We start from the raw sequence: 15,265 nt of genomic DNA, 5'->3' as shown, positions 1-15,265 counted from the left end.
AAGGAACGACATTTCAAAAGTACTTAATTGGTCATGAAGTGTTTTGGGAGATCGCGTGGCTGGTTAGTGCCGACTTCTCAGCCCTAAATCAGCCCTGCCTCAATCCCCGCCATTTAGTTTATCCCTGCCATTTATTTTGATACATTACAGGTTGCTGGAGGGTTCATTCTGGATAATGGAGATTCATTAATCATATCCTACCCTTCATTGCAAAATAAGTACGCTCGCTAATTATGTACACATAGCACACGGTAAACTGTGTAATAAACGAGAAAAAAAGCTGCTTCTTCTTTTGTGTGGCGTGCACAGCCTAAAGTTTGTAGGACAACTTGTTCTATTTGATCTTCCGTTTGTGCACGTCGAGTTGATTGCATTAGTCGAAACAGGGCGGACCACGTGAAGGTTGCAATCTTCCACCCCAGAAAAAAGCTAGTTCGGTGACACATATATATGGAAGGAACTGCAGATGCTGGTTTAAACCGAAGATAGACAAAATGCTGGAGTAACGGCAAGACAGGCAGCTCTCTAGAAGGAATTTGAAGGAATGGGTGACGTTTCGGGTCGAGACCCTTTTTCAGACCCGAAACGTCACCCATTCCTTCTCTCCAGAAATGCTGCCTGTCCTGCTGAGTTACTCCAGCATTTTGTGTCTGTCCACACACACATATATATAATTATGTGTATATTTACCTGTGTTTATGTGTATATACACACACTGAACTTTTTTCCTTGTTTATTATATAGTTTATATAGTACTATGCTTCCATATTCTGTTGTGCTGCTGCAAGTAAGAATTTAATGTTCTATCTGGGACACATGACAGTAAAACAGTCTTCATTCTTGACTCGAGAGATTTAGACAATAGACAATAGGTGCAGGAGTAGGCCATTCGGCCCTTCGAGCCAGCACCGCCAGTCAATGTGATCATGGCTGATCATCCCCAATCAGCCTCAGATCAGCGGAGAACTTGGTACATCATTCCAATTGGAAATCCATAGAGAATAATCTAAAATTGAATGAAAGATGATGGTTCTTAAACACCATCCAGACACAGCATGGAAACAGGCTCTTCGGCCCATCCAGTCCGTGCCGACCATCGATCACCCGTTCATACCGTTTCTGTATTCAAGTGGGGAGAATGTGCTTGATGGGATTGCATTGCATGCTGACATACACTCGATGGGCTGAAGGGTTCCCTCCGATGCCGTAAGAGGATATGGGAAATCTATTGTAGACAACATTGCTGGAGAAACTCAGCGGGTGCGGCAGCATCTATGGAGCGAAGGAAATAGGCAACGTTTCGTCCCGAAACGTTGCCTATTTCCTTCGCTCCATAGATGCTGTTGCACCCGCTGAGTTTCTCTAGCAATTTTGTCTACCTTCAATTTTCCAGCATCTGCAGTTCCTTCTCGAACAATGGGAAATCTATTCACAGCTAATACTTACTCAGCGGGTGCGGCAGCATCTATGGAGCGAAGGAAATAGGCATGGGAGAGAGAGAACGCCTTTATATTTCAGGTCGATGACTTTTCCTCAGACTTGGAATTAGGTTCAAAGAACTTTTCACGTTGGAAGAAACAAATGCAAGGTTCTTAACTGGGATAAAGGGGGCAGAAGAGGTGCCTGTGAGCAAAGATAGATGGTAACTGTTGATAGCCATGAGATGCACAGAATCTGAAGATATGTGTAAATACCTTTAGACCAGCAGTTCCTGCAGTTCCTCCTGTCTGAAGAAGGGTTTCGACCCAAAATATAATCTATTCCCATCCTCCTGCTTGGTGCGTTCCACTTTTGATGATACTGCTCTTCCGATGCAACAGCCGCAATGAGGTAGATTGGGAGATCCAGTCTATACCCCTAGTTTATGATTGGAATTTGGATGCTGAGAATGTTTGCAAAGAATTCTATTGCAAATCTGCACAGATCCCGATGGCTTTAGTTGGTTCCTTGGGAATTTTGTGTAACTGGCACTGTGCAATGGACGTGACCGACTTCAGGTAATGTTAATGTTACTGTAAAGTTACCGATATTTAGTCAACGTTGGACATGTTTGTCCCTGAACATATGGAGTTTACATTAGAGGTCATTTGTAATGGAAATGTCAAATGCAATAAAATGTATTAATGGGCCTTATGAAAGTATTCCTGGTATTCTACACAGAGTGCACAGTGGTTACTTCATGTCTATGTATTGCGAGTTCTCCAAATCCCCATAACTGTAGAACAGGAAACATCCTTGTGAAATGGAAAAGAGAGAATTTCTTCTGCAAGTATAAAGATCACTCAACATGTCCACGTGGAATTTTTCTGGCCCTTAGTGCCGACACCAAATGACTTAAAGGATTCGCTGTTAAAACGTTTCATTAGTCAATTGCCCAGAGTAGTCGAATCAAGAACCTGGGGACATAGATTGAAGTTAGGGGGGTGGGAAAGATTTAATAGGAACCTGAGGGGTAATTTTTTTTACACAAAGGATGATCAATGTGTGGAACGTGCTGCCGGAGGAGGCAGTTGAGGCAGGGTCCTATTGCAATGTTTAAGAAACATTTGGATAGGTTTAGAGGGATATGGGCCAAATGCAGGTTGGTTGGTGGACACAAGTTGGGGCGAAAGGCCTGTTTCCACCCTGTGACTATTATAAAATATTGATAATTTTTCTTTAAAAGCTTTAAATTTCTAACGACTAAAGTCTAAGAGCCCTGTCCCACGGCACGAGTCCATTCCAAGAGCTCTCCCGAGTTTAAAAAAAAATCAAACTTGTGGTAAGCACGGAGAATGAACGTAGTGGGTACGTCGGAGCTCGGGGACGTCACTTAGCGGCTCGTCACGCTAACGGCAGGTACTCGGGAAGACTCGCTAACGGCAGGTAAGCACGGGAAGACTCGTGAAGATTTTTCAACATGTTGAGAAATGTCCACGAGAGCCTCGAGTATCGACGAGCGGCCATTACCGTAAATCTCCGAGTTCGAATCAGGGCAAACTCGGGAGAGCTCTTGGAATGAACTTGTACCGTGGGACAGGGCCATTATCAGCAGAACACCTGCAGATTAATGTGCATTGAAGACTTAAAGTGATGGCAGCCAGCGTTCTAAACTCCCATCTTATGCTTCTCCCATCCCAAGCATCTGAAGTATTCTGACTTTCCATTCCCTCCACAGATGCTGCCTGACCGGCAGAGTTCTTCCAGCACTTTGTGTTTTGCACACAAACGCCCCAGCTCCTAATTCAGTAGGAAAGCTAAAACAGGAGTCTCAAAGACACAAAATAGGCTTTAGGTTTTATTGTAACGATTTGTGACATTATATGCTTTACTGAAACGGCAAGTAGTAAAATGAACAGTAAAGGAATGGTACACCTTTCAGTAAAATGGCTCCAAGCGAGCCGCTTCACCACAAAGGCATGATCATTCTTTGTGTTTTGTAAACAAAGTGAATTCCTCACCCTTTAGCCTTCACAAGGCTGAAAAGGCCAGGACGATCGAAGAGCATTGTGCATGGAACCTGATTACAGTCACCACAGTCAGAGTCACGGGATGGACGGTTCGCGGACCAGATGTATCTGTGATTTTTAACAAACCTGATTCAAAGTTTTGTATCACAAATTCCCTTGTTGGAAAAAAAAGTGTCAAATATCTTCACGGTGAGAAATCTATTTGAAAAGCATCCAGGAATAGAACGATATATATCTCCCGGTTGCTTCACACAGTATTCAAGGTTGTATCTTGAACCTTCCTCCCACCCTCATTTACCCAAATATAGTTTAATGCCCTTGCTATTGATGAACCAGACATATACACTCAACTATAACACAATAGCATTAATCCATACATTCACTCTGTGCTTGGACAACTCGTTTGCTTAGAAATAGGCAGAAAAATAAAATACTTTCAAGTAACTCTTGTATCCTCCCCCACCCAGGTCGCTGTCAAAGCTTCAAAGTCAACGCGTTGAGCCTCATTGTCTAACAATGACCTGTGCAAAGATATCCTGGGGTCAAGTCAGTTCACCTCAACCTCCATCTTAAGGCATGCATTCTAACTCTAAAGAATAAACACTGGTCTCACCAATTGTGATAAGAAAGCACATTTTGAAAGTGTCACCACTTGCTACGGCTGGAGTTTTGCGGACAGTCCTCCTCAGGTGAGAACCTTCATCCCCATGTGAACACAGAGCAAATCTGGTGTGCATTCACAATGTCGATGGGGGAAGTCTAAGTCTAAGGTAGAAGCAGCAAACTTCCTGGAGTTAGTACTTCAGCAACTGCACTTTGTGCAGCCCAACAATGCCAGCATTGGTCACTGACAATGTGAGATTGGCTAACAGAGTTTGTTCCCGACGCACAGCCCATCTGAAAGCTGCAAGGCTCGACTTGACAGAAGTATTTCTGATGTTCAGATGAATGTGGGCCCACACAGTTGTGGGGAGCAGAGCGATTATTTTGTGAAAATGGCAAAACAAAAAAAGCCAAATTGGGCAGAAACAGGGCAACCAGCACCACCCCAAGCCAGTGATATCTTGAGCCTTCTTTCAAGTTTGATTGATACAATCCTATATTCCCTTTCCCTTGGCTTCCCAGAGCTCCCTTCATTCACAACTCTTCCTCCTGTGGAAGTCCCACCTCTGGGCAAAAGATATTTTGAATTCCTATTTGATCTCAAGGTGACTATTGATTCTGAAGAAGGGTCTCTACCTGAAACAACACCTATTCCTTTTCTCCAGAGATGCTGCCTGACCAGCTGAGTTACTCTTTAACTTTTTGTGTCTATGGTTTAAACCAGCATCTGTAGTTCCTTCCTACACATTGGTTTATTAATATTGTCACGTGCACTGAGGTACAGTGAAAAACTTTGCAGATTGTCCAGACAAATCATACTATACATGAGTATATAAGATAGAGTGCCTTATGCTGATAATCTCACATTTTGCTTTTTTCCATTTAAAAACAGCAAAATAATTGCTGCCCCCCCCCCCCCCCCCCCCCCCACAAACTGAATGGGCCACTCATTCATAGAAACATAGAAATTAGGTGCAGGAGTAGGCCATTCGGCCCTTCGAGTCTGCACCGCCATTCAATATGGTCATGGCTGATCACCCAACTCAGTGTCCCGTACCTACCTTCTCTCCATACCCCCTGATCCCTTTATCCCTGATATGATCCCATTCATATGAACATCAGAAATAAGACTTTCGTCAAGTCAAGTTGAGTTATTGTCAGATGCACAGGTTGGCGTTAGTTACGGGTACAATGGAATATCTTGCTTTGACCATCTCTCTCCAGCTCAGACAAAGGTTGAGCAGCACCACCTAGTGGTAAAGACACCCCACTCCCAATGCCAACACCCTCTCACTCATCTACACCCTGTGAACCCACTGCCCCTCCAAACTCTTCACACACGATGCCAGTGAAATGAAGACGTCAACAGGGGCCTCTGCAAATGCAATGTTGCCAAAAAAAAAAAAAAATTGGTAATTAACTCAAAGTATCTTCTTAAAAAATAAACGTACCCAAAATCTTGAACAATTCCCTGAGCCAGCCAAAATCAGAATTTTCTACAAGTAGTTCAGGCACATCATCATTCCAACACCAACTATAGGACGGAGATTTGATGCCGTGGTATTCCATCTACATCATCAAATAATGTCCACAGCCTACTAAATTCTGGCTATCCAATTAATAACGGGCTGACCTCTAGTCATAGGACTTAACTACACCTGGGGTAGGAGATTGCAACCTTCACGTGGTCCGCCCTGTTTCGACGAATGCAATCAACCTGGCGTGCACAATCAAATAAGATCAAATAGAACAAGTTGTCCTACAACTTTAGGCTGTGCACGCCATACGCAAGAAGAAGACTATATTATCTATAGTTGCTGTTCTGAGAAGCAACGCTGGAAGGGTCATTCCCCAAGACTCCGTCCCCATGTATTTTATGTATTATGTCTCTAACTGTGCGCTGCAAACAATCGAAACGCAGACAATGGCACTTGTGCTGTCTTGCAAACCATTTGGTCTTTGGATGGTAAATTGTACACCTTGTAAGTAAGTGTTGCCATTGGTGGGATTTCATGCAAAATCGTACCTTTGCCCCACAAAGAATAGTTACAATACAAAACAAAAATAAATGATACATCCCACACATCAAGGAAGCTAGATATCACTTTCCCAACCAGTGCAGCCTTCAGTCGGACACTGTCATTGCTGGCGTCTCTAATCGAAATGAGCCCTGTGGGTTAAGCTGCATCCATGCAGTTATCAGGCACATACCTGGCATGACTGTATGCCCATGAATGCCAAACAGCTACTGTCAAGTGAGGCCCAACACAAATTAAAGGAACAGCACCTCCTATTTTGCTTGGGCAGCCAGTCTGAAGAAGGGTCTGGACCCAAAACGTCACCCATTCCTTCTCTCCATAGATGCTGCCAGTCCCGCTGAGTTGCTCCAGCTTGCTGTGTCTATCTTACAACCCAGTGGTATGAATGTTGATTTGTCTAACTTCAAGTAACCCTTGTTTTCCCTCTCTCTCCGTCCCTCCCCACCCCAGTTCTTCTACTAGTTTCACAGTCCTGATTAATTTTACTGATTGTACGAGCCCTTGTCACCTTGACCTCAGCCAACAATGAAACATTCTACATTTCCTTATCTTTGTCTGCTCTGATCTGTCATTTTCACACCTTACCCTTCCATATCTCTGGACTCCCTCTCCCCTGACTCTCAGTCTGAAGAAGGGTCTCGACCCGAAACGTCACCCATTCCTTTTCTCCAGAGATGCTACCTGTCCCGCTGAGTTGCTCCAGCATTTTGTGTCTCTCTCCGCTGCTCAGAGACGTCTTTGTGAGTGGGAAGCTAGACAAAAGTGCTGGAGAAACTCAGCGGGTGCAGCAGCATCTATGGAGCGAAGGAAATAGGCAACGTTTGTGAGTGGGAGCACAGACACGGCACGTTGAAAGTCTAATGCATGGAAGTGACAACTGGAGATACCGCCCGTGTAATACCGTGCGGATACGGGCGGCTAACTTGGAGAGAAGTACCGGGAAAACCTACTCAAACTCCCCGCGAAAATTAACCTGAGCACTTTAAACAGAAGACACATCTTGGATTAAACCACCAAGTCAACGCAACAGAAGTAGGCAAGTGTTAACCCGTGGTCAAACAATGAAAGCAGCTTACAATGTAAAACATAGTCCTGAATACTGATCCCATGCTGGGGAAGGTTCTTCAACGGGGTGGGGGGTGGGGGGGAGATATTCTACAGTAAAACGTAGAGGAAATAATATTTTCATATTACACCCAGCAAAAGTAAAATTCCCTTGAAATTCAGCCCTGGTTTATAGCAGGGACATACAGCATAGAGACATATTATACTCTGCCCTCCCGTCCTGCAACTGTGTAGAACTACCAGCCAGGGATCGGTTTTTAGGGCAAGTTGTGCATGGTGCAGATACCAAACATAATCTAAGTGTTGCTTGCAGTGTCTGTGAACTGAACACAAGTGGGGGCCACTTCAGTGCAACCTAACGCCAAACTTCAACCAGCAGGGTGGATAAGCACCAACGTTTAGATCAAGTTTGTCATTGTTTCATTCTGACACGTTCCTTTTGACATGATTCAGGAACCAGTGCAAGATTCAGTCGACTTTTACCTACGATCTCCTGGCCAACAGAGGTCCACCATCTTAGTTTGGCTTAGAGGTACGGATCTCGGCCTTCATTTTCTGCAGGCATAGCTGGGGCCCATGCGTTGGCTAAACCAACGTCCTAGCCAACAAACAAGTTTTATTGGCGCTTTGAAAGCCAATGTTGCCCCACAGGTTGGTCACCGGGAACTCAAAGACCACCCCTTGGGTTGGGCTTAATGCATGAGCTCCGCGGGGCTGGGTCCAACGCCGGGGCGGGTCCAACGCCGATCCCACAACCTAACCCAGTCTACGTTTCCGCAAACGCTTCACCTGCGCGGTTTTCCATTCGCGAGGCTGTGGCACGGCACCAACAAGGCTATTTTGTTTTTAAAACCAGGGATATCTTCTTCTTCTGATATCATTCTCTCCTCTCGGCTGTGCGGCTTTGGTTAGGACTGATACAAGTGGGGAGAGAAGGGTCGCCACTGAAGAATCATTTTCCATTTTTGCCGCCGTTTTATCCGGCTTCTTCGAACATGAGCAGCCTCTTAGACAAGTAACATTGGGAGGCAAGATGGAGATGATGCTGGGTCTGGAACAATCGCAGGGCCAATCAACATTGGACAAAGCCAAGCCACCGTCTTCGCTCCATGCCCTCCTCCTGGAGGCTCTGCGGCAAGGCAGCAGTCATGGGCTAGCACAAAGCAACTGGCCCCAGCGCCTCCTCAACTTGCTGGCAACGGCCCTGCAGGTCCTGTCCCCACCCCCCACCCCCTTGCCTCCGGAGGAAGGTGCCGCAAGTGATGGAGGCATCACGTCTGCAGTGCAGTCCCTGTTCCTGTACATCAGCTCCTCCAGCCCTTAGAACACGTAGATTTTGTCCCTCGGTACCCCATCCAAGTCTTCATCTAGGGTCAGCAAGATCTGAAATTAAAAAGCACACAGTTGTGAAACCAAAGTGGGTGTGGGGGGGGGGGGGGAGGGGGGGGGGGGGGGGGACACATAAAACAACACATACTGCAGCGACTTTGGGGAGAAGGCAGGAGAATGGTGTTGAAAGGGGGAAAATTGATCAGCCATGATTGAATGGCAGAGTAGACTTATAACCCATATAACAATTACAGCACGGAAACAGGCCATCTCGACCCTTCTAGTCCGTGCCCGAACACATAATCTCCCCTAGTCCCATATACCTGCGCTCAGACCATAACCCTCCATTCCCTTCCCATCCATATAACTATCCAATTTATTTTTAAATGATAAAAACGAACCTGCCTCCACCACCTTCACTGGAAGCTCATTCCACACAGCCACCACTCTCTGAGTAAAGAAGTTCCCCCATGGGCCGAATGGCCTAATTCTGCTCCTAGAACTTATGAATCCCACTCCCCCCTCCTTCCTTGGGAATCCTCAAAGAGTTGACAATGGATAAGTACGGGGGATGAAGGCGGGGGGGGGGGGAAGAAAGCTGGAAGAGTCAATGCCTGGCAAAAAGGCAGGCATCGCTGTGGCACATGCGAGGAGCCCATGGCTACAACCTTAACATGGGGACACTGAGGGGAGTTAAAAGACAAGTTATTGAGGGTGGGGGCAAGTTCGGCCAGGGCAGAGGAGAGTGTTTGTGGAGGGAAAATTGATTAAAGGGCCTGTCCCACTGTACGAGGTAATTCAAGAGCTCTCCCGAGTTTTTAAAAAAAAATCGACCTTGTGGTAAGCACCTAGAATGTACGTCGGAGCTCAGGACGTCTCTTAGCGGCTCATAACGCTAACGGCAGGCACTCGGGAAACGTGGTAAGCTCGTGAAGACTCGTGAAGATTTTTCAACATGTTGGAAAATGTCCACGAGAGCCCTGAGTACCTACGAGCGGCCATTACTGTAATTCTCCGAGTTCGAATCGGGGAGAACTCTTGAATTAGCTCGTACAGGGGGACAGGCCCTTAAATCTCTGTTAAGATTAAGTTAATAACTGGAGGGCCTTGAGACCTTACTGGTGGGGGTTGGAGCAGCAAAGGGATTGGACGTCCATGGTAAAGATGAGACAACAGGGGCTTGGGCAATGAACGTTTTTGAAGGCTTTAGAGATACAGTGTGGAAACAGGTCCCCTCGGCCCATCGAGTCCGCGCTGACCAGCGATCACCCCGTACACCAGCATAATCCTAATGACTAGGGACAATTTACACTTGACGGAAGCCAATTCACCTACAAACCCGTACGCCTTTGGAGTGTGGGATCAAACTGCAGCTCCCGAAGAAAAACCACGCAGGTCACGGGGAGAATGTACAGACTCCGCACAGACATCACCCCCCTAGCCAGGATCGAACCCGGGTCTCTGGCGCTGTAGGGCAGCAACTCTACCGGCATGTGGGGAGTCTCCTAGGTAGGTTGGAAGGGAATGGACGGAGGGGGGGGGGGGGAAATAGGACTGAATCAAGGTACTTAAAAAATATTTATTTATTTGGCCTCCACAGACATGTGTGACAATGAATTCCACAGATTCACCACCCTTTGACTAAAGAAATTCCTGTGGCGCCACCTGATGGTCAGACCACTCACGGTCGAACCGTCGTAAGTGGTTACCAGGGTTGTCAGATGACGTCATGGGTTAAGGGGAGTGTCCTGGTACTTAAGCAGATCTCACCTGGAGATCGTGAGTCGACAGGTATGTGAGCTCGAGCCAACACCTTCGCTCAGCTGCAGCAGCATTGACAATATGTTAGTGGACCAAACGTGTGTGTATTCTGAACCTATTATGTCTGAATAAAGCAACTGTTTATACACCACGTTTGGTGCCGTTACATTCCTTCTCATCTCCTTTCTAAAGGTAAATCCTTTCTGCCACAGAGGCAGTTGAGGCCAGTTCATTGGCTATATTTAAGAGGGAGCTAGATGTGGACCTTGTGGCTAGAGGGATCGGGGGGTATGGAGAGAAGGTAGGTACAGGATACTGAGTTGGATGATCAGCCATGATCATATTGAATGGTGGTGCAGGCTCGAAGGGCCGAATGGCCTACTCCTGCACCTATTTTCTATGTTTCTATCCTTTTATTCTGAGGCTATGACAGTTAAAAAGAGGCAGTTAAAAGATTTGCATCAACAATTCAACTACAAAGCACCGACACGGGCGACTATCTGAGCGCTGGCCCCAGAAGCAGATCTACAATCACATATTACAATCGTTCCACACTCTTGAATCCCGACTATGGTCTTCTTAATCTCCTCTATTCTCTTATCATGTATCTGTACACTGTAAATACTGTAGCTTGATTGCGATCAGGTACTGTCCTTCCGCTAGCCTTTGTTAGCACGTAACAAAAATTTTCCACTGTACTTTGGAACATGTGACAATAAACAAAACTGAACGGAACCTTTTAACTTGGTGCAATGCCGGACTAAAATTTGACTATGAGACAAACGAGGATGATCTGGAGAGGTGGTTCTGATCTCGGTGGAACAAGTAAGTAAGTAAGTTTATTGGCCAAGTATTCACATACAAGGAAACAACATGACATACAGTGACAGTTACGAATGACTCAGAAAACACTAAACATTAATAATAATAAAACATTAATGATAAAACAACGAGCCAATGGAGAAGTTTACTCACAAGGAAAGATCCGAATAGTGCTATGGAGGACAAAAAATGCCAAATGTCATGATCGTCAAAGAATTCGAGCAGGATGCAGTCTCTGTTGTGCTCCCGGGATTCTGCCGGCGTTTTCTTCACATTGGGAAAGAAAGCAGACGTTTATTCAGAATGTTGAATTGTTAAACCCCTGTCCCACGGTACGAGTTCATTCCAAGAGTTCTCCCGAGTTTGCCCTGATTCGAACTCGGAGATTTACGGTAATGGCCGCTCGTCGGTACTCGGGGCTCTCGTGGACATTTTTCATCATGTTGAAAAATCTTCACGAATCTTCCCGTGCTTACCTGCCGTTAGCGAGTCTTCCCGAGTACCTGCCGTTAGCGTTACGAGCCGCTAAGAGAAGTCCCCGAGCTCCGACGTACCCGCTACGTTCATTCTCCGTGCTTATCACGGGTTTCTTTTTTTTTAAACTCGGGAGAGCTCTTGGAATGAACTCGTACCGTGGGACAGGGCTATTATTATAGATTCTACAATTAAATAACAACAGCAGCATAGACATTACTTTAGAATTTAGAGATGTAGCAAGGAAACTGGCCCCATCTCTAAAATTACAAACTAACAATTTTTTTAATTTATTAGATATTTATTTCGGACAGAATGAAAGAATAAAAAGCAAATGTGAAACAGCGTACAAAAAAACAAAACACAAATATTTATAAAGTGTCATAAACAATATCTATAAATAAATTAAATCATACGTGTCCGAAAAGGAGCAGGAAGAAGCCAAAGCTGATTAATTCCCACCCCTTATTCAACTGCTTGTAATTATCTCATACAAATTTAGCAGCTATATGTACACCAGCCACTATATGTACACCAAATTATTTACATTTGAACACTAATCAAATATTTACAAAGCCATACAAAAAAGAAAAAGAAAATAAAAAAGCCGCAGATACTATACAATATCTTAGTCATATGTACAACCCATCACTCTATAGTCACCCTTCCCAATACAATCAGTATAACAAATATCACAATCACCTATCCTCATCCCAATATCCTTTTAAACAAGTGTTTTTGTACATCATTTTAAACTGAATTATGTTTGTGCTAAGTTTTATCTCCTGTTCCAGACCATTCCACAAATTCACACAACAGATTGCTATGCACATACTTTTAAGAGTTGTTCTGACATTGAGTTTTTTTTAATTATGTTCCCCTCTCAAATTATACCCACCCTGTCTTTCCATAAACAGTTTTTGTATATTTCTTGGAAGTAAATGATTTCTTGCTTTGTACATGATTTGCGCAGTCTTAAATTTAACCAGATCAATGCCCCTTACCTGCCATGTGCTGAGACCCTGGAAGAAGAAGAAGAGAGCGAATCCCCAGACCACCGCCGTACAGATGATGCAGATCAGTGGAATGGCTCGAATCCGTTCACCACTCCGCAACTGGGGACCAAGAGCAAACAGCCATGAAAAGCCCAGCAACGTCTACCCCTCAGACTGTCTTTGATTGGACTTTACTGGCTTTAGCTTGTACTAAACGTTATTCCCTTATCGTGTCTGTACAGCGTGAATGGTCAGAAGGTCAGAAGTGATAGGAGCAGAATTAGGCCATTCGGCCCATTAAGTCTACTCCACCATTCAATCGTGGCTGATCTATCTCTCCCTCCTAACCCCATTCTCCTGCCTTCTTCCCATAACCCCCGACCCGACCCCATAATCCCCCCGACCCAATTGTAATCATGTATTATCTTTCCACTGACTGTACCTTGGTACACGTGACAATAAACTAAATCAGTGCTATTACCTTCATGATGATGTAAAATGCAAAATACAGCAGCAGGTTGCAGATCCCAATTGCCAGCAAGTAGGAGGCAAAATCCTTCGGCCTCAGAATAAGTCCGTATGCAGCTCTGAAAAATAAACCCATCAGTTAGTCCCGGGTCAGGCCAGGAGTATTCAATTTAGCATTTAGCTTATGGGGAAAAAGCAGGAACGGGGTACTGATTTTGGAATGACCAGCCAGGATCATAATGGATGGCGGTGCTGGCTCGAAGGGTCGAATGGCCTACTCCTGCTCCTATCTTCTATGTTTGTATGCACCAGTCTCAGTTAAACACGTTGCCCAGGTCTGGGGGGGATTCAGGTGGGCGGGCGGGCGTGAGTCAGGGGAGGGGGAGCACTCTAATACTCACAATGACCAGTTCACAATGTTCCCCATGATCAGCAACACCATCCGATCCTGAGAGCAAAAAGACAATGGCCTTTAGTAAACCCTCCCTTGTCACCCCCCCCCCCCCCCCCCACCTGGACCCGCCCTCACCCCCCCCCTCACCTGTGCCCCCCCTCACCTGGGTCCCCCTCACCTGGACCCCCCTCACCTGGGTCCCCCTCACCTGGGTCCCCCACCTGGACCCCCCTCACCTGACACCTGGACCCCTCCCCCTCACCTGGGTCCCCCTCACACCTGGGTCCCCCCTCACCTGGACCCCCCTCACCTGGGTCCCCCTCACCTGGACCCCCCTCACCTGCATCCTCCTCTGACTCTTGCCCCATCCCTTCCCTTCACCTCTCTCTACCAGCCAAGGACCCCTCGACTCCATCCGTCTGAAGAAGGGTCCCGACCTGAAATGTAATCTGTCTATTTGCCTCCTCTGATGTTGCCTGACCCACTGATTTCTTCCAGCAGTGTTTTGCTTGTCACCAGCCTATATGACTGTCATAATGGGTCACAGGAGCAGAATGAAACCATTCGGCCCATTGAGTCGACTCCGTCATTCAATCATGGCTGATCCATCTTTCCTTCTCAACCCCATTCTCCTGCCTTCTCCCCGTAACCTTAGGCACCCAGAACCTGTCAATCTCCACTTTAAAAGTCCCATGTCTCAGTGACTATGAGGAGGCCGTTGAGGCAGGTCTGGTCATAATGTTTAAAAAACACTTAGACAGGTACATGGATAGGACGGGTTTAGAGGGATATGGTACAAACACAGGCAGGTGGGACTAGCATGGATGAGCTATGTTGGCCGGTATGGGCAAGGTGGGCTGAAGGGCCTGTTTCCACACTGTATCACTCTGTGACTGTAAAACGGGAGATTACAGCTGTGATGGTAAACCATTTAGAGGGCACTTACTATATAAGCAGGTCCACTGCATTGCCTGATGTGGTCAGAATAAATTACACGAATAATCCTTCTGCATATCCCTACATCTGTAAAAGGAAAGATGCACTGTTTAAAATCTTCCCTATCAACAAAACCATAGAGAACCGGCATACAAACAGGTCAAAAGTCATAGTGTAGGAAGGAACTGCAGATGCTGGTTTAAACTGAAGATAGATACAAAATGCTGGAGTAACTCAGTGGGTCAGGCAGCATCTCTGGAGAGAAGGAATGGGTGACGTTTTAATTTCCTTATCTCCAGAGATGCTGCCTGTCCCGCTGAGTTACTCCAGCATTTTGTGTCTATCTTAGGTCTATCTCATCGCGTTGGTGTCTCCACTAAACCCGCGGGCCTTTGTTCCTCTTTGGCAGTGAAACAGAGACCGCACAGAGTAGGGGAATTGAGAGGAAAAAAAAGGTGAGGGGGGAAAGATTTAATAGGAATCTGAGGGGTATATTTTTCATTGAAAAATGTGAGGTGGGTGTATGGAACGAGATACCGGAGGAGGTAGTTGAGGCAGGGACTATAGCTTTTCGCACAGATTTTTGCCTCCACCACAGTGAGGAGGTGTTTGGAGGACTCACTGTGGTGGAAGTTAATTTGTGTTTATTGTTGTTATTATTGTATCATTGTATGTATGACTGCAGGCACGAAATTTCGTTCAGACCGTAAGGTCTGAATGACAATAAAGGAAATTCAATTCAATTCAATTCAATTCAATTCAATTCAATTCAATTCAATTCAGTTTAGACAGGGTCGATACTTACCCAGTTTCCAGCGACCCACGTAATAGAGCTGTATGCTGAGCAGCAGTGTGGCCAATATGTGAATGAAGGAGAAAACTGCCCAGAATACAATGTAATCCTTTCCAATGACCTGGCACAGAAAATAA

General features: G+C 45.7%; 1 protein-coding gene across 1 annotated transcript in view; it reads right to left on the bottom strand.

Annotated features, from left to right (window-relative positions):
* Nucleotides 1–4,978: 4,978 nt before the first annotated feature.
* The window catches only part of sidt2 (SID1 transmembrane family, member 2), a 57,940-nt gene continuing 47,653 nt past the window's right edge, over nucleotides 4,979–15,265 (bottom strand). The window contains exons 20-26 of the mRNA XM_055660603.1: nucleotides 15,141–15,249; nucleotides 14,346–14,422; nucleotides 13,407–13,453; nucleotides 13,019–13,124; nucleotides 12,547–12,657; nucleotides 11,222–11,335; nucleotides 4,979–8,539 (exon numbers count right to left, since the gene is read on the bottom strand). Coding sequence (XP_055516578.1) covers nucleotides 8,477–8,539; nucleotides 11,222–11,335; nucleotides 12,547–12,657; nucleotides 13,019–13,124; nucleotides 13,407–13,453; nucleotides 14,346–14,422; nucleotides 15,141–15,249 — 627 coding nt within the window. The 3' untranslated portion in view covers nucleotides 4,979–8,476. The remainder of the gene's footprint in view (nucleotides 8,540–11,221; nucleotides 11,336–12,546; nucleotides 12,658–13,018; nucleotides 13,125–13,406; nucleotides 13,454–14,345; nucleotides 14,423–15,140; nucleotides 15,250–15,265) is intronic.

This window comes from Leucoraja erinacea, chromosome 32, assembly GCF_028641065.1.
Source record: "Leucoraja erinacea ecotype New England chromosome 32, Leri_hhj_1, whole genome shotgun sequence".
Classification (NCBI taxonomy): Eukaryota; Metazoa; Chordata; class Chondrichthyes; order Rajiformes; family Rajidae; genus Leucoraja; species Leucoraja erinaceus.
Note: the sequence above shows the minus strand (reverse complement) of the source record. Positions and strands in the feature narration are given on the sequence as shown.